At 44.4% G+C, this 25,920-nt stretch overlaps 1 protein-coding gene and 1 non-coding gene across 2 annotated transcripts in view; both read left to right on the forward strand.

The window, feature by feature from the left end:
- Positions 1-25,920, forward strand: part of LOC124788882 (dual oxidase maturation factor 2-like) — a 695,079-nt gene that overhangs the window by 604,152 nt on the left and 65,007 nt on the right. Inside the window, exon 6 of the mRNA XM_047256164.1 lies at positions 21,156-21,367. Coding sequence (XP_047112120.1) covers positions 21,156-21,367 — 212 coding nt within the window. The remainder of the gene's footprint in view (positions 1-21,155; positions 21,368-25,920) is intronic.
- On the forward strand, positions 24,216-24,290 carry Trnat-ugu. The gene has a single exon. It is a non-coding gene; the product is annotated as a tRNA-Thr (tRNA).

Here is a 25,920-nt window from a genome sequence, read left to right on the forward strand (position 1 = left end):
TACAATTCTTGAACTTTAAGTAGTTGTATTCATATTTCCCACCAAACATTTTATTTAGTATTCCCCGAACTGTAAATTATCATTATCGTATATCTAGTCCCCTCCCCTCCCACGAACCATGGACCTTGCCGTTGGTGGGGAGGCTTGCCTCAGGGATATCGATAGCCGTACCGCAGGTGCAACCACGCCTCGTATCTGTTGAGAGGCTAGACAAATGTGTGGTTCCTAAAGAGGGGCACCATTATTTTCAGTAGTTGCAGGGGCAACAGTCTGGATGATTGACTGATGTAGCCTTACATCATCAACCAAAACGCCTTGCTGTGATGGTACTGCAAACGGCTGAAAGCAAGGGGATACTACAGCCCTAATTTTTCCCGAGGGCATGCTGCTCTCCTATATGATTACATGATGATGGTATTCTCTTGGGCAAAATATTCCGGAAGTAAAATAGTCCCCCATTCAGATCTCCGGACGGGGACTACCCAGGAGGATGTCGTTATCAGGAGAAACAAAACTGGCGTTCCGTGGATCGGAGCAGGTAGGTTAGAAAATTGAAAAAGAGGAATGAATGGGTTGAAGCTAGATATAGAGAGAATTAGTGTATTGCTGCATACAGGAAATTTAAAGAAACCTTTGGAGAAAAGACAACCATCTGTATGAATACCAAGAGCTCAGATGGAAAACCAGTCCCAAGCAAAGAACTGAAAGCAGAAAGATGGAAGGAGTATATAAATGGTCTATATAACGGAGAAGCCAACAGCCTTGCCGCAGTGGTAACACCGGTTCCCGTCAGATTATCGAAGTTACGCACTGTCGGGCTGGGCTAGCACTTGGAAGGGTGATCATCAGGTCTGCCGAGAGCTGTTGGCAAGCGAGGTGGACTCAGCCCTTGTGAGGCAAACTGAGGAGCTACTTGATTGAGAAGTAGTGGCTCCGGTCACGTAAACTGGTATACGGCCGGGAGAGCGGTGTGGTGACCGCATGCCCCTCCATATCCGCATCCAGTGACGCCTGTGGGCTGAGGATGGCACGGCGGCCGGTCGGTGCCGTAGGGCCTTCATGGGCTCTTCGGACAGAGTTACATGACGGAGACGTACTTCAGGGCAACATTACGGGAATGGAAGAGGACGTAGATGAATATGACAAGGGAGGTATAAGACTGCTCTGATACAGCTCTCCAATGAAGTTCCTCTTCATCGCTGTGTAAGTACTGCAGTGTACATATACTTGAACGTGAAGTTACTCTTCGTCTCTGTATAACTACTGCAGTCTATATACATTTGAACGTGCTTTCTGAAGCGAAGCCTTGGCCTCACTCAATGGTTTTCACAACTCCCTCCCCCTCCCCCCGCCTCCATTATCAAATTTTCTAACCACTGATGCCTGAGGTTTTCTCATAGCAAACGATCCCTTCGTTTCCCAAGTTGGTGCCTTAAATTTCTTTCATGCCTAATTCTATTTAGTAATACTTAATTATTTATCCCATCTAAGCATCTAATGTTCGGCATTATATTTTAAAAGCTTCTATTCTCGTCAATACAAGGCTACACTCCAAATACTTCCTTAATTTTAAATTTATAACTGACATTAGTTTCTTTGTTTCAAATATGCTTTTCTTCTTATTGCCAGGCTGCATTTTGTATCCTCTCCAATTCGGCCATCATCTGTTAGTTTATAGCGCTATGACCCGGTACCTACAAGTCACATGACGTACAGACTACCTCGTATCACGTGTGACGGTTGACAAAAGAACTAAAGCACGATTCGAAAATAATGCACGAAGAGATCTCTTGAAATACTTTTAGAATGGGTTTTAATCAATTTAATCAAGCAGAGAAACGGTGGGTGACCTACATTGTATCATATGCGAGTTGAAATGCTATCGAATGCCACACGTAACTCATCACTAAGATAACACATCTCATTCCAAGAATTTGCGTACTGAAATCACTGGGTAGCTTAAAAAACCCCACTGCAGTAATTTAAACTGGGGGAGGAACACGGTCGATGATTTAAATGGCCTGAATTACGCGAGACTCCGGCTAACACCTAGTGTAATCATACAAGAAAGAAAATTTGGTTCAAATGCAAAAATTTTAGATTACGAAGTATCAGAAATGTTTCACAATCGTTAGTTGCATGAAAATATCGAGTGTTAAGCACTCCATAAGACTATTTGAGTATACCATACATCACAAGGCCCATTTGGCTATATACCATACATCACAAGGCCCATTTGGCTACACGTGGTTGCAATCAAAAATACCCAGAGAAAAACAATGAGAATTAAAATTCATAAAATACCAAAAATGACGCAAAAACACTGATTAATCAAATTTAAAACGGAAGAGATTACGAAATCACTGACTGAACCTGTCTAACCTCACATACTAACATTATGAACTCTGACGAACGTTCAACGAGGAGTATCGGTTTACTCGCCTGGTCCCCCCTCGACCAAGCCTCAAGCGAGAGTGGCCGTTCCTTCTTTCTAACCGCCTACACCCCAGCGGCACAGCGCGCCTGTTTCTCAACAGTCACCGTAAAACGCGTGAGCCTGCCAACCTTTGTCCTTTAGGGGAAAAAAAGCGTGATACGACTGCTAAGTAATCTCTGTGCCTACACCGAAACCAATGATCTCGCGCGTCCTTACACGCATTGCTAATTGGCGGGGTTTTGAAAGCCGCTCACCCATTGCCATCACTATTACTAATCCAAACTGACAGGAAGGGGTCAGGCTGAAAGTGCTGTCTACCAAACGATATCAGGTATTTCTGTTACTTTTTAGGGTTATGTTCCGCGATCGGTAAAAATTATACCCGCACAGGACCACCTCGTTGTCTGTCCGTCTGTCTGTCTGACCGAGTATTAAGAACCCCTTTTCTGAGGAACGCTTGCCGGCCGGAGTGGCCAAGCGGTTCTAGGCGCTACAATCCGGAACCGCGCGACCGATACGGTCGCAGGTTCGAATCCTGCCTCGGGCATTGATGTGTGTGATGTCCTTAGGTTTAAGTAGTTTAGGTTTAAGTAGTTCTAAGTTCTAGGGGACTGATGACCTCAGAAGTTAAGTCCCATAGTGCTCAGAGCCATTTGAACCATTTTGAGGAACGCTTAAGAATATCAAGTTGAAATTTGCGTCACATACTGAGGTGCACGCTTCCTTGGCGATGTATGGAATTTAAGCTCCTAACTTAAGGAAAACAAAATCCACGCTCATTTCTGTCACGTATTTGATACTCGCAACTCATTAAAACCTATAGAGTACTGCCCGTTGACCTAAAAGCATTAAATTTGGCAAGAGCACGGTTTCACAGTGCAAGTAAAGCAAAAAATCCGAAAATTGTTAAACTGTAACTAACCACACGAAAAAATATTTTTTTTTGTAATTTTTTATCCGTCTGTCCGTCTGTCTGTCTATCTGTTAAACCTCCTTTTCCTCAGGAGCGGCTAGGTGTGTCAAGTTCAAATTTATATCGTGTACTAAGGTCTATAGTTACATGACGCTGTAAGACATTTCAGCCTATTAGTCAATGCAATCAAAAGATACGGTCATTTGTGTCATGCATTTGAATACTCACAAATTCACTCGTTAAAACGTGTGGGGTACGTCCCTTTGACCTAGAACCATGACATTTGGCAACAAGCAAGGTTTCGCAACGCACGTAGAGAAAAAAAAAAATTCGTAAATTTTTAAATTTTAATTGCATCAGATAAGAAATACTTTTTACCATTAGAGCTTGTTTTGCATTCTTCATCCGTCAAAAGCATAACAGGAAAATATTATTGCATGATTACACAATATGTAAGCTGTAGTTATATTTTAATACGTAAATAAAACATAATTTTATTAAACCTTCTCTCTCTACATACATAGACTGAAGTGCTCTGCTCGCTCCGTTTTGTATGTCTGGGTTAGTGTCAAGAACTACTGTAGAGACTTTGATACAGTCTTGGAATTCTAGACCGATATTGATGTCGATAACAAGCAAAACTCGTCGAGATTCTCGATTCCCATGATGAATAAATTATCTAGGTAATTGAATTTGTTTAGTACAACCCTCTGTGCGCGGGTACTACTCGCACTTGGTCACTTTTCTCTCTTTTAGACAAATTGAGGGATTTAATATTTTACAAATCCGAGACAGGACAGCCACAATTTGGAGGCAGCGTTTCAACCTCTTTGCAAGGTACTATCCATTCTGTTCTGCTGCTTTTCAAAGTCCTGTGTCGTCCCTGACATAATCACAATGGCATCACAAACTTCAAAGCTTTTATTTATTATCCTTGGCATTTAATGCCGTTTCCAAATTTCTCCTTACTTTGTGTCAAAGCGAGCTGAATGTACACAGTTGGCAACATAGGAGAACGGCTACAACGCAGTCTCACTACCTTCTCAATAAGCGTTACAGCGAAGTATTCCACGTCAACGATACGCGGAAATATTTCTGTGGCGTTGTATTTAGGACACTGTTTCGCGCCCAGTGCTGGTGAACCAGCGCACCTGGGCTGCGGAATATCGCACGGAGGCCTAGCGCGCCTATCTGACGGCTGCGCCACCCGCCCCCCATTCAGCGCTGCTCGGGTTCCCGCCCCCGCCGCCCCCGCCAGTCACCTCTCTGTGCCGCCCGCCCGCTCTATTTGTTCTGGCAGACAGGACGGAAAAGAAAGGGTCTACAGCCCACCGCGTTCCGCTGGCAGTCGGGGGTCGGACAGCAAATCTCTTGCAGAAATCTGTCCGACACAACTCGTGGTTATATCAGCTCTCTCCGACTCCTCAGTAATAGCAGGCGCTCAGGTGCCAGTCACGCCTGCTGTTGAGAACCTCTTTCATTGATCAGGACAAGAGATAGACACATATCAGTGCCTCGGTCACAACAAGTTCTCGTGGAGCATGTTGCACATAGAAGTCTGTGTACTACATTTACGTACATTTTTGTGTGATACAATTCAAAAACGAGATTCTGCAAGGCGGTATTTGCCCTATCGTGTACTTCCGTAAGCGAAGAAGTTTTATAAAGAAGTATTAACTCAAGGAACATATTCGTTTCCTGGGAAAATTCACTGGGTGAATTCTTTCGTCACTTTCAGATCTGAAAAGTCAGTATTATAAACATGAAGTAATACTGGAAATAATAACGTTCAGGTAAATTTATGAACTATTTACTATGATAATCTGCATTTCGAACGAAAGACATTATGTAACGCGAACCTAAAACCGTTTTGCTGGTTCTGCTAAGTGAATCAAATATTTCTTACACGACCACGCAAAAAGGAAGAGCTACATAAATTGTACTACTATCTGAATAACATTCAGCCGCAAATCAGCTTCAGCTGGAGAGTGAGCTGGGTTTTATGTTCTTAGGTGTGTCGATCTACACAAGAAAAAAAATGGTTCAAATGGCCCTGAGCACTATGGGACATAACATCTGTGGTCATCAGTCGCCTAGAACTTAGAACTACTTAAACCTAACTAACCTAAGGACATCACACACATCCATGCCCGAGGCAGGATTCGAACCTGCGACCGTAACAGTCGCGCGTTTCCGGACTGAGCGCCTAGAACCGCTCGGCCACCGCGATCTACGCAAGAGCTGGCAGTACTCTAGGACCCACAGTTCATTGTAAACCTACGAACACATTAACGTACTTGCATTTTGAGGACGCTCCGCTCCACCGCCCAACCTTGAACCAAGCCGATCTGAACATTCTGTCTTCGCGTGTATTCTGCATAAGTGACAGTAACAGCTTATGATCAGAGTTACATTTCCTAACAGAAACTGATGGCTACGATAACCTTCTCATAAATATGACCTTCAAATTGAGGAATAATGATGATAATAATAATGCAATAGAGAAGGAACCTCCTGCTCATTCTGCAACGTTATCCTTTTATGCTAGAGTAACCGACCGCGTAGGCAGAACCTTTCGGAAAAATGGTATAAAGACTAAATTTTCCAGTCAGCACAAGATAACATACTTCTTCAAACATACGAAGGACATACCTGACCGCCTCCACACTGTGGCACTTTGTGAAGTCACCTGTGGTAGTGCCAAAGTATGTAACGGCGATAAAAGATAATGAAAGGACAAGTTAAAAAAATGAACGTTACATGTATTTAAGGCAAAATGTAAAATTAGTGGTAGCGTGACACCAAGAAGAATGTTACTATGTTATGGATTGTTAGAAAATATAGCACTATCTGGATAAATTAATATTTATAGAAGGTAAGTCTAGTACGTAGCTTCGTGGTTACCCTCTATCAAGGAAGCAAGCAGCCAGCCTAGGCTGGCGAAAAACATAGACAACATCAGGAAACCACCGAGGCCACACAACAACAATAATATATTATACTCCCCTCTCTCTCTGCCAGTACCTGCTTTCGGTATTTACCCAGTGACGACAGCCCACTAGCAGCACTCTAAAGATTTTTACCCAGTAACTTCACTGCTCCGTAAAAGCTTAGGAAAACAACCTTTTATAAGTGAACACGACGCTTTCGACATTGTTCAGCCATCCAGAGGCCTCTCTGGAATCCTGAAGAAGATCGCCTCTGGAGGATCGAAACGTCAAGCATTGAAGTTTGAGGAGGAATATGAAGCGTCCTAACGGCTCAGAAGAATTTAGCATCAATGTTTACGATGGCGTTCAGTATCATTTTAACTATTCATTAATTCGCATATTTGCCTGCGTCTGTCATTCACAGTTCCGAAATCAAGGAACCTAGATACATTTACGTGAGAAGGTTGACATGGATAACTTTCGTAATAACTGCTTCCCACTTGTGGACAACTGAATTAAGGATGCTCCCGTAGTAAAGTCTCAACCAGTTGTTGAAACTAACTAATCGTGCGCGCACCGTATAGAGGGCAGCCGTAGCTAGAAGTTCCGCAACTGGATCAAAAGTTTTCTGCACAAACCGAAACCTGCAAAAGTTTAAAGTAGGGTGAAATTGAATTTCTCCTTATTCAATCAGACAGAAATTTTGTGGGTAATAATTCAGAAGGCAATGAAAGCTTAGCAGACCTTCCATATTTTGAAGGACTGGAACTAAATATGAAGTTATCGGCTCTGAGGCTCTGAGCACTATGGGACTTAACTGCTGAGGTCATCAGTCCCCTAGAACTTAGAACTACTTAAACCTAACTAACCTAAGGACATCACAGACATCCATGCCCGTAGCGGTCGCGCGGTTCCAGACTGTAGCGCCTAGAACCGCTTGGACACTTCGGCCAGCCATGACGTCATCGTTTGGAGAACGGAAGTGTGTGCTACAGCGTTACTGGAGTGAGGTCAAACAACGTTGGATAGTTGAATTTGAAACACTGCCAACCTCAAGGTTAATTACAAGAATCCGACATAAGTTTGAAGTCAGTGTAACGGTGCATGGTATGAAGAAGGGACATAGCAAAAGAAAGAGACGTTAAATTGATACCGAAAGTGTCGTTGCATTGATACAGACGTACAAACAATCCTCGCAAAAATCTGTAATACTGGTATCAACAAAACCAATGTTTAGAGGCTCATATGCGGAAGTTTTACAGTCCGACTCTTTTTCATGCTCTGAACGTGGATGATCCCGAGCGGGAACTAAATTTTTTGACTGATTGTTCAAGGAGATCCAATTCCTTTGTCGGATGAAGCGACACGTAAACTTAACCAAGCAACTAACCGTCATAATGGTGTACTGGACTAACGAAAAGCCGAACGCTACTGAAGAAAGGCATATTAAATTATCAGGAGTATATGTCTGGTGCGTTGGAGCCGTACTTCTTCGAAGAGACTGCCAAAGATGACTCTTACCTAGAAATGTTGCACATAATATATCCAGATATATCCAGATTTAACTACATTTTTGACAACGAAGATTACGGCTTTCAACCTGATGGCGTGCCACCTCATTGTTAATTTAATGGAAGGAAATTCCTCAATCGCACATTCCCTTCGAGATTGACAGGAAGAAGAGGTCGTGCTGTGGCGTATCCATCGCGATCACTGGATTCAGTCCGTTTAGATTTCTGGGTTACTTTCAAGAACACAGTATACGTCGCAAAGCTACAAACACTGACGATCTAAATGAGGAAGCTGAGTAAGCCTGTCATACTGTTCCATTAGAAACAGTAAAATTGGTATGTCAACATATTCTTAGTCGTTATCACTAATTCATTGCTAGGTGGTCATTTTGAGCATATACAAATCCAAGTTACGTCCTAATGTATACAAGACCACAAACTTTTCAATGTAAATTCATAAAACTGCAACCAGTCACTTTTTTTCAGAATGAGATTTTCACTCTGCAGCGGAGTGTGCGCTGATATGAAACTTCCTGGCAGATTAAAACTCTGTGCCGGACCGAGACTCGAACTCGGGACCTTTGCCTTACGCAGGCAAGTGCTCTACCAACTAAGCTACCCACGCACGACTCACGAGCCGTCCTCACAGCTTTACAGGCAAAGGTCCCGAGTTCGAGTCTCGGTCCGGCACACAGTTTTAATCTGCCAGGAAGTTTCAGTCATTTTTTTTGAAATATCTGTTTATTATTCATGAACCGGGTTTGGAACCTTTTCAGATTCATTTTCAGATGGTTTTCTGGAAGTTACGTATCTATCTAAAGCATAATGCTTAAAATAGGTATCAGAGCCAGCATCCAGCATTATGCTTAAAATAGGTATCAGAGCCAGCACCCAGCATTATGCTTAAAATAGGTATGAAATATCCGGAAAACCATCTGAAGATGAGCCCGAAAAGGTTCGAAACCTGTTCATGCAATAATAAATAAATATTTTAAAAAAAGTGACGGGTTGCAGTTTTATGTATTTACATTGAATAAGTAGTCACGGGTTCTAAAACATCTTAAAAACTCTTCATTTCTATCATCTTTAATTAAAGATACACTGACCGAAAGAAAAGTCGCAGCACCAAGAAGTGGTTGTCCGTTATAAACGAAAGTTGGTAGGCGAGTTTCTACATCTGGGAGACTATGTCTATTAAAATTCGCGTCAGTCGCATAAGAGCGGTGCCGATAGCGTCACTACGATGATACAAATCAGGTTTGCTTTAAGTACACTCTGTAACAGTCGTGAGCGATAGTTAGCTTTGAGACTGGACGTGGATACTTGATAGTCAAGAATGCCTTAAAAGGCGACGAAGACCCCATTATCAACGCCTCACTGAGTTTGAAGAGTTCATTTAATAGGGCTACCATAAGCTGTATGTTCCATCTACGATACTGCAGAAAAACTTGGCAGGAATGTAGCCACTGTACATGATTGCTGGCTGAGCCGGTCACGAGAAGGTACGGTCGCAAGAAGACACCTGGCTCCAGACGACCACATAGCACACTCGAGAAGGAAGACAGTCGTGTTCAGCGGAAAGGCGCACGGTACTGGATCTGCAGCAGCAATCTGAGCAGCAGTTGGCACCACAGTGACACAGCGAACTGTTACAAATCGGTTCCCTCAAGGACCACTTCGAGGCAGACGCCCTGTAGCGTACATTCCACTGACCCAAACCACCGCCGTTTGCGACTTCAGTGGTGTCAAGTGAGAGTTCTTTGAAGGGCAGGGTGGAAGTCTGATGTATTTTCTGATGGGAGCTGGTTCTACCTCGGTACCAGTGAGGGCCGTGTGTTTGTTGGGAGGAGGCCAGTTGATGGCCTGCAACCAACTTGTCTCGGTCTCGGACACGCGCACTGCACATACTGGCGATATATATTGAGTTATAGTCCTGGGTGTGATTTCGTATGATAGCTGGAGCACTCTCGTGGCTATCCCAAGCTACCTGACTGCAAATTCGTACGTAAATCTCGTGATTCGAGCCACTGTACTGTCATTCACGAACAGCATTCCAATCAGTGTTTTCCAACAGGGCAACACTTGCCAACATACCGCTGTTGTAACCCAACATGCACTACAGTGTGTCGACACGTTGCCTTGGCCTGCTCGATCACCAGATCTGTCTCCAGTCGAGCACATATTTGACATAATCGGACGCCATCGTTAACCGTCTCTGTATGGACCGACCAAGCGCAACAGGCATGGAGCTCTATTCCACAAACTGACATTTGGGATGTGTACAACAAAATGCATGCACGTTTGCATGCTGGCATTCAACGTTCTGGCGTTTATACCCGTTATTAAAGTTCCAGCATTTCGCAATTACAATGACTTATCTCCCACTTACATGAACATGTGAGCTTGCAATGTTAATCAAAAAATGGTTCAAATGGCTCTGAGCACTGTGGGACTTAACTGCTGAGGTCATCAGTCCCCTAGAACTTAGAACTACTTAAACCTAACTAACCTAAGGACACCACACACATCGATGCCCGAGGCAGGATTCCAACCTGCGACCGTAGCGGTCGCGCGGTTTCAGACTGAAACACCTAGAACCGCTCGGCCACACCGGCCGGCCAATGTTAATCACTTAAATATGGTACCTAGACAAATGCATTCCCGAAATTTCATACTCTACATTAATTTCTTTTTCGTAATGCGATTTTTTTCCGTCGGTTTATATTCCGTTTCATGAGTATGTATACTACTGGCCATTAAAAGTGCTACACCACGACGATGACGTGCTACAGACGCCAAACTTAACCGACAGGAAGAAGATTCTGCGATATGCAAATGATTACCTTTTCAGAGCATTCACACAAGGTTGGCGCCGGTGGCGACACCTACAACGTGCTGACACGAGGAAAGTTTCCAACCGATTTCTCATACACAAACAGCAGTTGACCGGCGTTTCCTGGTGAAACGTTGTTGTGATGCCTCGTGTAAGGAGGAGAAATGAGTACCATCACGTTTCCGACTTTGATAAAGGTCGGATTGTAGCCTGTCGCGATTGCGGTTTATCGTATCGCGACATTGCTGCTCGCGTTGGTCGAGACCCAATGACTCTTAGCAGAATATAGAATCGGTGGGTTCAGAAGGGTAATACGGAACGCCGTGCTGGATCCCAACGGCCTCTTATCACTAGCAGTCGAGATGACAGGCTTCTTATCCGCATGGCTGTAACGGATCGTGCAGCCACGTCTCGATCCCTGAGTCAACAGATGGGGACGTTTGCAAGACAACAACCATCTGCACGAACAGTTCGACGACGTTTGCACCAGCATGGACTATCAGCTCGGAGACCATGGCTGCGGTTACCCTTGATGCTGCATCACAGACAGGAACACGTGCGATGGTGTACTCAACGACGAACCTGGGTCATTTTTTCGGATGAATCCAGGTTCTGTTTACAGCATCATGATGGTCAGATCCTTGTTTGGCGACATCGCGGTGAACGCGCTTTGGAAGCGTGTATTCGTCATCGCCATACTGTAGTATCACCCGGTGTGATGGTATGGGGTGCCATTGGTTACACGTCTCGGTCACCTGTTGTTCGCATTGACGGCACTTTGAACAGTGGACGTCCCATTTCAGATGTGTTACGACCCCTTCATTCGATCCCTGCGAAACCATACATTTCAGCAGGATAATGCACGACCGCATGTTGCAGGTCCTGTACGGGCCTTTCTGGATACAGAAAATGTTCGACTGCTGCCCTGGCGAGCACATTCTCCAGATCTCTCACCAATTGCAAACGTCTGGTCAATGGTGGCAGAGCAACTGGCTCGTCACAATACGCCAGTCACTACTCTTGATGAACTGTGGTATCGTGTTGAAGCTGCATGGGCAGCTGTACCTGTACACGCCATGCAAGCTCTGTTTGACTCAATACACACTCGTATCAAGGCCGTTATTACGGCCAGAGGTGGTTGTTCTGGGTACTGATTTCTCAGGATCTATTCACCCAAACTGCTTGAAAATGTAAGCACATGTAAGTTCTAGTATAATATATTTGTCCAATGAGTACCCGTTTATCATCTGCATTTCTTCTTGGTGCAGCAATTTTAATGGCCAGTAGTGTACATTATTCTGGGACATCTTGTATATTTTCTCCAGTGACAAGAACTATGCAGAGAGAGAGTAGAAGTAGCATTGCAATTTAAGAAATCGAACAACTTTCATTGCGCACAGAGTCGCCCCTTACCTGTTTTCGAAAAGCATAAATGAACGAACTGCATAAATGAGAAAGAAGTACAAATAGCAGGCAACTAAAACGGTTTAGAGTTGCCTGGGATCCAAAGGACAGCAGGCGCGGGCCGGTGCAATCCCGTGTGGACGGGAAAGTAAACATCTGAGAGCAGCTGGTGGCGGGCGGAGATGCAGAGATAGCACCCCGCTGCGCAGAGCGGCGGCTCGGCTCGGGGCGGCTGCCAAAGGCCGCGATGGCGGCCGGTGCTGCCACCTGTCTCCAGTCCGCTGTCGCCACAGGCGTCTCTCTCTGTTGTCTGGCCGAACACTCGCTACACCCTTCACTGCGTGTCTTACTGACAGTGGTCGCAGAAGGGGGTGTGAAGAACCGTAGCTGTTTACATGTGTAAGTGACCTGCTAGACCTCGTTTGAATATAAATTCCGAGGCGTCTCGCAGGCGACGCGGTTATCTAAAAGCAGGCTACTTCATTAGAGGAATTTTAACTTTCACTGCAGTCGAGTATTAGGAAATATCTAATGGGACCTGATGGAGGCGGAAGACCTTGCGGCAGTGAAGACAGCTGCCAGGAAAGCATTTCTCGGAAGAATCATAAGAAAGCGTTATTCTCCTAAGAATGAGGTCGCTTACAAAACATTCATTCGACCGATCCTTGAGTCATCTATCTGTGAACCTTACCAAGTGGGAATAACGAAAGGGATATAGAATATTCGATAAAGACCTGCGCGGTTCTTGACTGACTTTTTTTTAATCTACAGTGAGCGCCACAGAAATATTCAGTAAATTTCAGTGGCAGAAACTACTAGAACTGGGTTGTGTATTGTAGAAATATCGCGACCCATACATTTGTTACAGGTTGTCTTTATCTGCTGACGTTACCATGGTACATAACGTATTCGAAGGGAGCGATTATTAGAGTAACTGCAGAGTTATTTGGACCGAGCAAATAAGTTCCGTTGAAATACTTTTTCTATTCGTGATGTCTATCATATAAACTACAGCGGGCAAGAAGAAATTGGGGTAACATCTCATAATGACCCACTGATGCATATATAAGGAAGGTTGACGGAGATTTCTCGCAAGGGAGGTACTGCGCTTCGCCTCTATTTATGAGTTATTGTAATGAGGTTATCTAACTAAATTATTTTAACTACTTTCTCCCTCTTTTAACCATCATTCCAATAATTACGCTAAAATGAATCTTTATGTAGGCCCTTCACCGTTAGAGTTATGAAGGCTCCCATTTCCTAACGTAGTGGCAAGCAGTTTGCAAAGCTAACAATAAATAATCAAAACTACACATTCACAGTAATGACTTAATTAAGGTATTCCTGCTTAGTATTAAATCCAATTGTTTCATCCTCAACACTGCTGTTTATTAAAAATTGACCGATTAGTTACTTGGTGCAGGGAGTGGCAACTGACCCTTAACATAGACAAATGTAATGTATTGCGAATACATAGAAAGAAGGATCCTTTATTGTATGATTATATGATAGCGGAACAAACACTGGTAGCAGTTACTTCAGTAAAATATCTGGGAGTATGCGTACGGAACGATTTGAAGTGGAATGATCATATAAAACTAATTGTTGGTAAGGCGGGTACCAGGTTGAGATTCATTGGGAGAGTGCTTAGAAAATGTAGTCCATCAACAAAGGAGGTGGCTTACAAAACACTCGTTCGACCTATACTTGAGTATTGCTCATCAGTGTGGGATCCGTACCAGGTCGGGTTGACGGAGGAGATAGAGAAGATCCAAAGAAGAGCGGCGCGTTTCGTCACTGGGTTATTTGGTAACCGTGATAGCGTTACGGAGATGTTTAATAAACTCAAGTGGCAGACTCTGCAAGAGAGGCGCTCTGCATCGCGGTGTAGCTTGCTCGCCAGGTTTCGAGAGGATGCGTTTCTGGATGAGGTATCGAATATATTGCTTCCCCCTACTTATACTTCCCGAGGAGATCACGAATGTAAAATTAGAGAGATTAGAGCGCGCACGGAGGCTTTCAGACAGTCGTTCTTCCCGCGAACCATACGCGACTGGAACAGGAAAGGGAGGTAATGACAGTGGCACGTAAGGTGCCCTCCGCCACACACCGTTGGGTGGCTTGCGGAGTATCGATGTAGATGTAGATGTAGATGTAGATGTATCTGATCACAGCAGTTGTAGATGTTGCCTCATACTCGTATCCACAGCCCCAATGTATTTTGTGAGGATCAAAACCACATTACCCTCCACAGAGTGTTTAATTTATCGGAATATACATGTCGTCGATGCACATCTGTATTTCAAGAGGGTCATGAATTCAGACTAGCTAATAAAGCAAAAAAGCGTTGAAGTAGAAGTTCAATTTGGTCCAGTAATTGAAGCAGAAAGATTTTGACGTTCGATATGGGTGTTTTATGAAATAACCACTGAACTGTCATGATTCTTGCTGCTATTTTGCCCAGGTTCGCAAAATACGTAGTCTTAATTAAATAATGTTGCCCAAATAGTTCCAGATTGTCAATAAGTTGCACGTGTTTTATCACTCGGTTCACAAACACTACCTAACACGATCCACGTCATAGATCTTTCCTGCAGAATCTGTTCGCACCTGCAGTTGGTGTTCAACCCACAACAGATGGCCAGAGTGACACACCGATTAGCAGTCGCGGGGCTTAACTACTGAAATAAAACTCTATCCTACAGGCCCTCGAAGGCCCAACGATACCGACTGACCGCCGTTGTACTCAGTCCATAGGCGCCACAGGATGCAATTAATGAGTGGCGTGTGGTCAGCATACCCCTCTGCCTGCCGTATGTCAGTTTACGAGGCCGGAGCCGCTATTTCTCAATCGAGTAGCTCCCCAGTTTGCCTCTTAAGGGCCGAGTGCACCCCGCTTGCAGACAGCTCTAGGCAGGCCCAGATGGTCGACCATCCGAGTGCCAGTCAACCCCGACAGCGCTTAAATTCTGTGATTTGACAGGTATTATCACTGCGGCAAGATTGTCGGCAAAGCCTACCACTGCTTTATTGTAATATCATCTCACGTCGAGATATAACAATTAGAAGAGCGTTCCTAGAGGGAACAGCAGGGGACGCGACACTGGGAGTAGCACTCACTTCCGCCTTTTACCTTCAGCGTCGCGACTTCGACACCGATGCCCGCTGCTGCCCCGGTTATGCAAGCCTCACCAGCATGCTGTTCGCCTCCGTCCCCACCCGAAATAAGCGTCCCCAGAGACAGGGATTTTGTGGCTCCTCTCTATCAACGATTAATCTGGGCTCCGTACCGTAAATCACTTTCAAACCGTTCCTTCCAGTCGAACTGAGTGCCTACAGCGTATCGCCTCAGTTGCACTGCTGGATTCGTGGTTTCCTGTCAGAAGGATGAAGTTAGTGGTAATTAACGCAAGTCATCGAGTGAGTCTCGAGCGATATCTGGAGTTCCCTAGGGAAGTGTTCTAGGCTTTATGCAATTTCTGATCTTTACAAGGTGTAACGGATGTAAGTGTAGATATTTCTATTGGTGATTGAGTACTGTGTACTGAAAAACTTACAAGAATAATGTCATTTTCGGACTAATAGTTATAGCTATTACGATTCGAATGTTTTTAGGGTGGTTAGTGCCTCCAAATTCTTGTGGCAAGAGCAAGCCATTAATCTTTATCTTCCCCCGGGCAGCAGGTCAGGTGTTGAGGTGTGAACGCGTGGACACATAACGTTTAATCTATACTGATAGACGTAGTCTACTTAGTGGTGCAGTTACGACCATGCAGGAAACATCAGGTCGTAAAGTTTGTGGGAAGACTGTTCGACAAGAAGAAAAACAACCAACACACTGATGTCTGTGTGTACAAAGGTACCACTTATCAAAATTTTTGCACTTCTACACATTACACTCTGTATAAACGATATAGAAGATAATCTGATTAACCCTCTTACATTGTTTGCACATAATGCTGTCACCATCTAGTAAAGTCATCACAAGACCAAAACTATTTACAAAATTACTTAGACGAAATCTTTGCGTGGAACAAAAAGTGGAAGCTGACCCTAAACAAAAAAGTGAAGTCCTTCACACGAATTCTAAAAAATGCTTGGTATTTTATTCATCTTCAGCAACTGTAGCTATATAACCGAAATGATCAGCAACCAGTTGCATAAAATAAATTTCATTTTCTTAAAATATTTGAAAGTATTCTTAAGGAAATAAAGTTTGTTTTATGCAACTGGTTAATGAGTATTTCGATATAGAAAAGGTGTTAAAATTTTGGGTCACACAATAAATCACACAAACTAACTAGGGATTACAGTTCGAACCATTTAAATTGGAACCATCACACAGAAAATATTGTGAGAAAGCAAGCAATAGACAGTGTTTTATTGGCAGAACACTGAAGATATAACAAATCTAGTAAAGAGGCCGCCTGTGGTATGGTTGTGCGTCCTCTTCTGGAGGAGTGTTGCGCGGTATTGAATCCCCACCTTCCTGTCGAATATTTAATCGTGAATTGCAGAGTAGTCAGGTAGACGTTTATGTAGATAACGCATTAAATCAGTCAACAATTAAAGCAGAGATTTGCCTGATTTTGGTAGTATAGAAAGTTTTCGAAAGAAGGAAAGGAAGGAATGAAGATTAGGGTTTCATGTTCAGGGGAACATCATAAGAGTTGGAGCGACAAGATCGGATTGCGTAAGGATAGGAAACAAAAACGGTATTCTTGTTCTGAAAGGAACTGTTTCGGCGTTCTCCTTAAAATGCTTAGGGAAGTCACGTAACGCCAAGACCTGCATAGCCGGAAGAAGATTTGAACTACGCTTCTCCCTAAAGTGAACGCTGTACCTTAACTATTGCTTGTGTGAGCTCAGTGTCTCAACTATGCCTACATTTTAACAAGTGTGGTGGCGCGGTGGTAAGACATTAGACTCACTTCCGGAGTGAGGGGGAACGGGGGAGTCGGTTCAAGTCCCGTCTGGTCATCCAGGTTTGGACTTTTCTTTGTTTCTCGTGACAGCTTAAGGTAAATGACGGAACAGTTACTTCGAAAACGACACGATCGATTTCCTTTCTCATCTTCACGAATCAGAATTGTCCTTAATCTGACGTTGTGGTAGAGGCAGGGCCAAAGGACGCGAACGTGTGAAGCTGAGCGTTCTTCACTATGAAACTGGGAGAGGGAGTAGTCCTGCCACGTTTCGTGGAGACGTCAAAGAGTACATCCCAACTCATTAGGATCTGCAACAAGTGCAATACAGCGTATCTCACTAGTATCTGCAACAAGTGCATTACATGAATTTTCCTCGACGGCATGCTACCAAAATCTTCACCACTGCGACATAAAACATCGAAATTTTCTTTAACGGGGTACGTTTGATCTTGAGAAAATTCATTACTCCCTGTAACAGGTACGGGTTTTTTTAGGTGATACGCACTTTAATGAGTAGATATCACGAGGTGGAAGACAGAAAAAAATGTTTCTGTTCTTCCTTATATATCTTATAATACTGCCAATTACAATCAGGAGCATGCTTTTCCCCCAAATCCAACGAAACTTTTCTTTTTTTTTACTCTATTTTGTTATAGGTGCTCATTAAAGAGTAGTTCTCATTGAAAAGTGCAAAATTTGGTCTCATCTGCGAACAACCTTCATTCAGTCACGTGAAATCTACATGACAACAGATTAAAATTCCGGCTGAATTACGTGATAAAACCCCTTTTCCAGTACGAACTGCACAAAAAACGTTTTGGTTGACAGGAATAAGAGGAATTTCAGTAGTAATTATCTGACTATCAAGAGACCTATCAGAGACACCACCGACTGCTTTTTCGATTGAAATCTGCAGTTTTGTCTGGACTTCCACTTGCTCAAGAACATACTCCAGCACTAGTTTAGAGTGAATAAACTAAGTCTATGAGAGCTTTCCGCTTTCGACTATACACACCGCAGGAAGCATTCCACATGGACCAGGAAGACTTTTTCCACTCCCTCTCGGCGTCCGCTCGCAACCGCCGCCTCACGGACTGTATCGATTCTGGTATGTCGCTTCGGGCCCGCCAGGCAGCGATATTTACATTTTAACGAGAAACCGCGGTGCGACGCCCCCCCGCGGGAGCCGCCGTGCCGGCACTAAATAAGAAGCAAGTAGTTCCGGAGCGCAGCTAATGAAGGCCGGTGCCCGGCCATGCATAACAAGCTGACGCGGAGTGTTGCCCGGTAGCCAGCTGCTGGCGGGTCCGGTAGCCAATAGCCAGGCGTGGCCCGTAACAGTACTCCAGTCGCACTTATAGCGAGGAGGCAAGGCGAAACATACTCAACGTGCCAGTGAAACAGAGAGCCATTTGCGCAAAAAATGCACCCTTACATACTAAAAAGTTCCATCCCAAAAGAAACTGAGGGAAAACCTCGCGAAAATGCCGTTGCTCTTCTCGACAAAAATTAAAATACCAATGACTCAGAACATTACCGAAATTAACAATTTAATAGCGCATTACTACCAGAACTAGACGAATATAAATATATACATGTATAAAATTACCATATGCAGGGTGGTCAGAAACAATGTGAAAATCTTGTAAGGGTGGTGTGCTGAGAAATAATTATTAAGAAAAATATTCGATATGCTGCACCATTTCTGATTTAATTAGCATTGAAGTTAGCCAATCAGGTCATGGCGCGCACAAATTCAAGCGGCCTGCCAGAGACGGTGTTGCCAAACGTGTTCTTCGTTTGGTTTCCTATTAACGAGCAAGAGAGCAATAGAAATATTGGTCAGGGGACGGTCGCACCCGAGCCAATGGCTGATCAATCTCGTGCGCATCATCTACGCTATGAGAACAACAGACACAAATTGCGTCTCTTTCTGACCACTAAATATAGCTTGAACATTAATAAAACCGACAACCTACAGGGACGTAGTCCTGACTTTCAATGGAGGAAAAAGGTCCTATGAACATTTCTCCGGAGATGGACGTTGTGCCTGCAACGACAACAAATCGACCCGGAACACAATACGGAGCTGCATCGTATCCACGTCACAACAGGTGTTTAATGTGGCCTCCATGTGATCCAATGCACGCGCTCATACGTCGCATCTTGGATTGCCGCACTCTTTCGCACGTTCCGGCCTCTCTCCGAATAGCGTCACAGGTGCCGTGAACACGTTGTTGAAGGGTCTGTACACCAGGAGCTGGTTCAGCATACACAACGCTTTTCATATGTCCTCGGAGGTAAAAATCCAGGGGTTTTAAGTCCGGTGATCTAGCAGATCATGCTAAAGGTCCTGCTGTCCTATTCAACGCCCGGGAAAGATGTTGAGGTGTCGGCGAACTGTAATTCGGAAGTGTGGCGGTGTTACGTCTTGCACAAACCACATAATCTGTCGTATTGTCAACGGCACATTCTCAAGCAGCCCACGTAGTGTATTCCGTAGGAAGTCCACGTACGCTTCTCCGTCGAGGCGTTGTGGAATAATAACCGATCCAAATATGTAGTCGCCAAGAATCCCTGCCAACGCATTGATGCTGAACCGATGCTGATGAGACGCTTCAACCATTCCCAGAGGATTTTCTGTACTCTACAGATGAGATTATGCAAATTGATGATGCCAGTTCTGATAAAGGTTGCTTCGTCGGTAAAGAGGACTGGTAACAGAAATCCCATAGTTGTGATGGTTTGGTGTAAAAACCATCAACAAAATCCTTTCGTACAGGGAAATCCGATGATAATAATCCTTGCACTCGTTGTAGGTGATAGGAATAATAGCGGTTGTCATGCAGGGTACACATAATCATGCGCTACGATCGCGGGCTCGAATCCTGCCTCGGGCATGGTTGTGTGTGATGTCTTTAGTTTAGTTAGGCTTAAGTAGTTGTAAGTCTAGGGAACTGATGACCTCAGATGTTAAGTCCCATAGTGCTCAGAGCCACTTTAACCAACACGTAATCGTAGTTTGTCTATACTATGTTGGCAGGCCAGTTGTCTGTAGCTTGTGCTAGGTCTCGTCTCAATAGCCTGTAGATACTGGTCATCCAAATCTGATGTACTCACAGTACAACCGCCTTCCAGCACGCTCATCTTCTGAAAGGACCCATAATCACACAAACGCCCTAAACGGGCTTGAAATGTTGATGTGGTCAGTGTCTGGAGGGGTCCTTGTTGTGGAACAGCCGTGCTGCCTCTCGACCGTTTCCATCTGACTGGCAGTACACTAACACCATCACGGTTTGTTCCCGACGTGAATACCGGACCATTCTACTGATCACAGAGTCCTTCGTCAGTCACACAGCCTGTAACGCACAAGGAACACGCGGTGCGTGGTCAGAGGAACTTCCATAAGCTAGCGACATCTACCGTGGCAACGATGCCTTTCCAAAAGCATGTTCATACTCGTAGAAACTTTTTTCCTCCATTTCCAGTCAGGGAACCGTCCCTGCAGTTTGTCGGTTTTGTTATATTCACCCTGTATAAGGGGTAGTCAAATCAAAACGGGACACATAAAAAAGTAAATAAACTGTTTATTATTTCAAAAGTAATCACCGTAACTCTTAATATGTTATCTTACTGTGAGACAAGATGCTCAATGCCTCGAATTAAAAAAGACACATAATTGCACCCAGGGAAGCACCTCTTCGTCCGAAGCAAATAGATGGCCAGGAATGTCTTTCTTCGGGGCTCCGAAAATATGGAAATCGCGTGGGAAGTGATCGCGACTGTAAGGAGAACGTGTAAGGGCTTCCCAGCGAAACTAAAGCAGCGTAGTCGAAACAGCCTTGCCAACATGTGGTTTTCATCCTATATTAAGCCCCGACATTCCCCATGCAATTTGCGTATTTTTAGAGCACCGAATAAAGATATTAGTGGTGTCGATTTGCTTCGAATGGACAGGTACACTTCTGGGTACAACCATTATTCCGCAGGAAACCACAAACATCCTTTCATTAAGGCATTTGACCGTCATATCTCACAGAGTAGTAAATGTGTTAAGAGTTATGGTGGTTACTATGGACATAAAAAACAGTTTACCTACCTTTTTCCATCTGCCTTATTTTAATTTTACTGCCTTTTGAACTTAGGATTTGACTGTCTTAATTCACCATAATAAGCGTGTGTTTGGTGTTGTTTGGCAGGGCGGCGCTGGCTTCGTGGGTGATGATGAACCTGCTGCTGGTGGTGGTCCCGCGGTACGGCGCCTACGCCATGACGGTGACGGGCGTCCTGATGGCCGCGTCGGCGCTCACCTACTGGCTGCTGCTGCCCGCCGCCCCCCTCTGCGTGCAGTTCGAGGCGGGCGCGCTGCACTTCGAGTTTGGGTGGTGCTTCTGGGTGGTCATCATCGCCGGTGAGTGCCCTTTTCGCAAAAATATGCTCTTTTTATCACAGTACCAATACGATTCGCCAACTGCCTTGCCGCAGTGGTTACACCGCTTCCCATCAGAAAACCGAAATTAAGCGCTGTCGGTCTGGGCTAGCACTTGGATGGGTGACCATCCAGTCTGCCGGGCGCTGTTGGCAAGCGGGGTGCACTCAGCCCTCGTGAGACAAACTGAGGTGCTACTTGATTGAGAAGTAGCGACTCCGGTCTCGGAAACTGAGAGAGCGGGGTGCTGACCACATGCCCCTCCATATCCGTATCCAGTGACGCCTATGGGCTGAGTATGACACGGCTGCCGGTCGGTACCGTTGGGCCTTCATGGCCTGTTCGCGAGGAGTTAATACGATGCGGCTCATAATGAGTTCTCGCGTAAATTGAACCTACCGATACCGGACGTCGGTTTGACTAGTAACGTAATTACGACGTAGTGTATGTCGTCATAAGCTCACAAAAACAATGAGAGTAGAACACGGACCGTATTTCTTTTGCACCTGTATTGGTTTTTGGAATGAAGCTGGTGGTAACAGACTAATCTGTAGTGAAGCTCGAGGACTCGATGGAAAGATAAGTCTGACTGTGAGTTGCCGAAGCCAACAATGCGATGTTGTGAGAAAATAATTGTTGTTAAGGTGTGTATGTCACTCACACTGGAATCTTAATTACGTCACTGATCAAACCGGCGTCCGGTATCGATAGGTTCAATCGACCCTCGGACATTAGTGAGTCGTTTATGTCAGCCATTTTGATAATGTATTTGGTCAAAGCTGACAGGAGGAATTGAAGGCTTCATCCATCACGATATCTGTCTACGCCAACCAGTATGGATTGCACAAACATTCGTCTTGCGAGACACAACTCGTACTTTTCTCTCATGGCATCCTGAAAGTTATAGATAAAGATAGATGCAATATGTCATAATTTCCGAAAAGCTCTTAACTCAGTACCACACTAGCGCTTATTGAGGGAAGTATTATCGTACGGGGTATCAAATGAAATTTATGACGGTACTGGGGATTTCTTGGTTGGGAAGAGGTAGCAGAGAGCTATCGGCAGATGCAGAAGTAACTTCAGCTGTGCCCTCAGGCATCAGTGGCGGGAACCCTTGCTGTTCATGTTGTATATTGATGGCCTGAAGCCGGCCGCAGTGGCCGAGTGGTTCTAGGAGCTTCAGCCCGGAACCGAGTTGCTGCTACGGTCGCAGGTTCGAATCCTGTCTCGGGCATGGATGTGTGTGATGTCTTTAAGTAGTTCTATGTCTAGTGGACTGATGACCTCAGATGTTAAGTCCCATAGTGCTTAGAGCCATCTGAACCATTTTTGATGGCATGAAAGAAAATTTTAACGGTCACTTCAGAATTTTTGCAGACGATGCAATCTGAAAAAAACTGCGCAAATGCCCTGCGATAGCTGATTAAGCGTCTGTTGTTCACGACCTGGATAAAATTTTAGTGAATAAGTGTAAATTGAAGGTGGAGGGGGGAAGAAAGGAAAGGAAAGTGAAGCGATTACTGACGTCAGTTGCATCGGGACTTTACGCGGAATCAACGGCGACGAGTGAGAATGTGTACCGCACTGGGATTCGAACCCAGGATTTTCTGCTTACTCGGCAGACGCGTTAACCTCTGCGCCATCCGGGACACAGCCTTAGCGTAGCTGCGCGAATTATCTCACCGCCGACCCACATTTCCACCGAGCGCCACCTATACCTAGTCTCTGTCCATTTCCTCCACGCCCGCTACTCATAGATTACCGCAGGGTGTCGGTCGTATTTGTGCGTCCACACTGAAGACGGTGGTTCCGTTGTCCATCTAGACGATCAATTATACGATATATATGAATACTTGGTGAATGTTCTTTCTGCCATGTCTGACAGAACAGACACCACGCATTCATAGAACTGTATATTGCGACATTAATTGTCTTCCGATACTTCCATAAAAACGGATATACATTATATTGTCGGAATCTTGTCGTAACCAGAGTCAGTAGCAATAAACATGAGTATATGCGATTTAATTGTTGTAGGACGTTCAGTCGATACCATCAAGCATTCCTATAGCAGTCCGGTCTCAGTACAACTAGTCCGTTCTGCGTGTTAAAGATTTATTACGCTTTTCTTTTACTCAGTGTCGATGTTTTGTACGTTATTATTAACTGATATTTTAACATTCAAAGAGATACAGTCGTTTCCTTGACTCATTAGTAACACGTGTGGTCTCATCTCGACAAAGTCATCACCATATTCCCTTCTTGAGGATACTATAGGCCTACACGCTGTACTGAGAACCTAATGCTTCATGTCTGAAGGACCTTCGCTTGGATATGGCATGAAATGGAACGCAGTTGCCGGAAAGCTTCAATAGAAACATACAGAAATGAGACTGTGTATCAATACTAAATATATTACTTACGAAAGTGCAAGTAACTAGTGAATTCAACGTGCCCAAACAGTGGATACGTTTCCTGCACCGACCACTTTTCTTTTGGGCAGCATTCCTGCAGTGACATCCTCTTTAATGTCAACCTCTTATCTCTGATATATGAAGACGGTATCTGTTCTTTCGGACATGTCCGAAAGAACAGCTGCCATCTTCATATATAGATAAGGCTAACTGGCCCATTGACCTCCTTCTTCTGTGCTGGATGCACACGCATTGCCCAAACTCTTACGGGACTCGGTAAGATTGTCTGCCGCGAGTAATGAATGTAATAGGTAGGGGCACTACGAATGTAGTGTGTGGTCATTAAGTTGGGAATGTGGGCCTCACGGGGAGCGTGCAAGGGATAAAATCCCTGCAGTCGCACTGTCCTCTGTGCCCTCGGTAGCTCAGATGGATAGAGCGTCTGCCATGTAAGCAGGAGATCCCGGGTTCGAGTCCTGGTCGGGGCACACATTTTCAACTGTCCCCGTTGATGTACATCAACGCCTGTCGACAGCCTAGGGTCTTGATTTAATTATCATTTCATTCTTATCTCTGAGTATTACTTTCGTCCAACCCAATGTTCTCAACTAATAATTGGAAATATTTGTCACTGTCTTCCCCACAGTTCTACAGTTCTCCAACCTCTACCGTTCTCTCTAATACCATGTAACTTACTGCTGTCTTAACATATGTCGTATTACCCTGTGCCTCCTTCTTACAGCGCCGTCGACACATTCTTCTGTAGCATCACACCTCAAACGGTTCGATTCCCTTTTTTCTGGTTTTCGCACAGCCCGTGATTCACTCTCATTCAATGCTACGCTTCATACGTACTATCGCAGTAACTGCTTCCCCAAATCATGGCCAATATTTTATCAGGAACGCCCTCTCGGTCTGTGCTAGTCTGCACGAGAGCAGATCGCTCTAATTTGCGAGACCGTGGCAATCATTTGCAACATGACAGGTATTTTCTTGAGCTTGCGCCAATACTTTGTTCGACTGTGTCAACACTGTAGCTATGTTGGAGGAAGGATTTTCGAGAATTTGCTTTACATGTTAGCTGAGAAAAAAAGTGTTTAAATGTATGTTTTTTTTCCTGCTCTTGCATCTTATAGAGCCGGCCGTAGTGGCCGTGCGGTTCTGGGCGCTACAGTCTGGAGCCGAGCGACCGCAACGGTCGCAGGTTCGAATCCTGCCTCGGGCATGGATGTGTGTGATATCCTTAGGTTAGTTAGGTTTAATTAGTTCTAAGATCTAGGCGACTGATGACCTTAGAAGTTCAGTCGCATAGTGCTCAGAGCCATCTGAGCCATCTTATAGCACCACATATCTAGTTTCCTACCGCAGTGCTGGTTCTGCAGTGCACCTTTTCATATTGACAAATTATTGGCTTTACGGTATTTTTAGCTCAGTTTATGGAGTAGTCAAGCTTCACATAATAAACATCACATAAAAATCCCGTATAACTTATTTAGCCATGGACAGGAATTTAAAATTTGTCAACATCGTAGAGTATCTTCAGCTAATTTATTTAATAATACGCTCTTAAACAACAGACATTAGCTTGAGAAAATTGGTTTAAATGCACACACTTATGCGCACTTGTGGCTCGTTGGCTCTTGTTTTATATTCTTAGATGCACAACAGTGTATATACGACCGATGGTTGTCTAGAAAATTTTACTTTATTGAGCCTCCCCTACCTTGCTCTGAAATTATTAACTGGCTCTTTCTATCCACGTTGCAAAAGGACCCACCGTTTGATGGGCAAACCGAAACAAATCACTGCGGTATGAGGTATTTTTCTTCACACACACAAAGCATTGCAATAGGTAAAAGTTACGTAACATAAATAAATACTACAACTCACAGGGCATAGAAATCTGACCCTCGAGATTTATAGTTATTCATAGGTCGATCAAATTATACAGTTACACCTGGCTGATTTGGTTTGAACGCTTATCGAAGTAAATACGTTGGGATGATACGAGTTTTGCGGTGAAATGTTGTTACTTGCTGCGCAGTAGGTAGTGTTTCATTCCATCCTGTGGTACCCTTATGAGCCGCCTTTTCCAATACGTCGCGTACTTACTGCCTT

The sequence above is a fragment of the Schistocerca piceifrons genome, chromosome 3 (genome assembly GCF_021461385.2).
Source record: "Schistocerca piceifrons isolate TAMUIC-IGC-003096 chromosome 3, iqSchPice1.1, whole genome shotgun sequence".
Classification (NCBI taxonomy): domain Eukaryota; kingdom Metazoa; phylum Arthropoda; class Insecta; order Orthoptera; family Acrididae; genus Schistocerca; species Schistocerca piceifrons.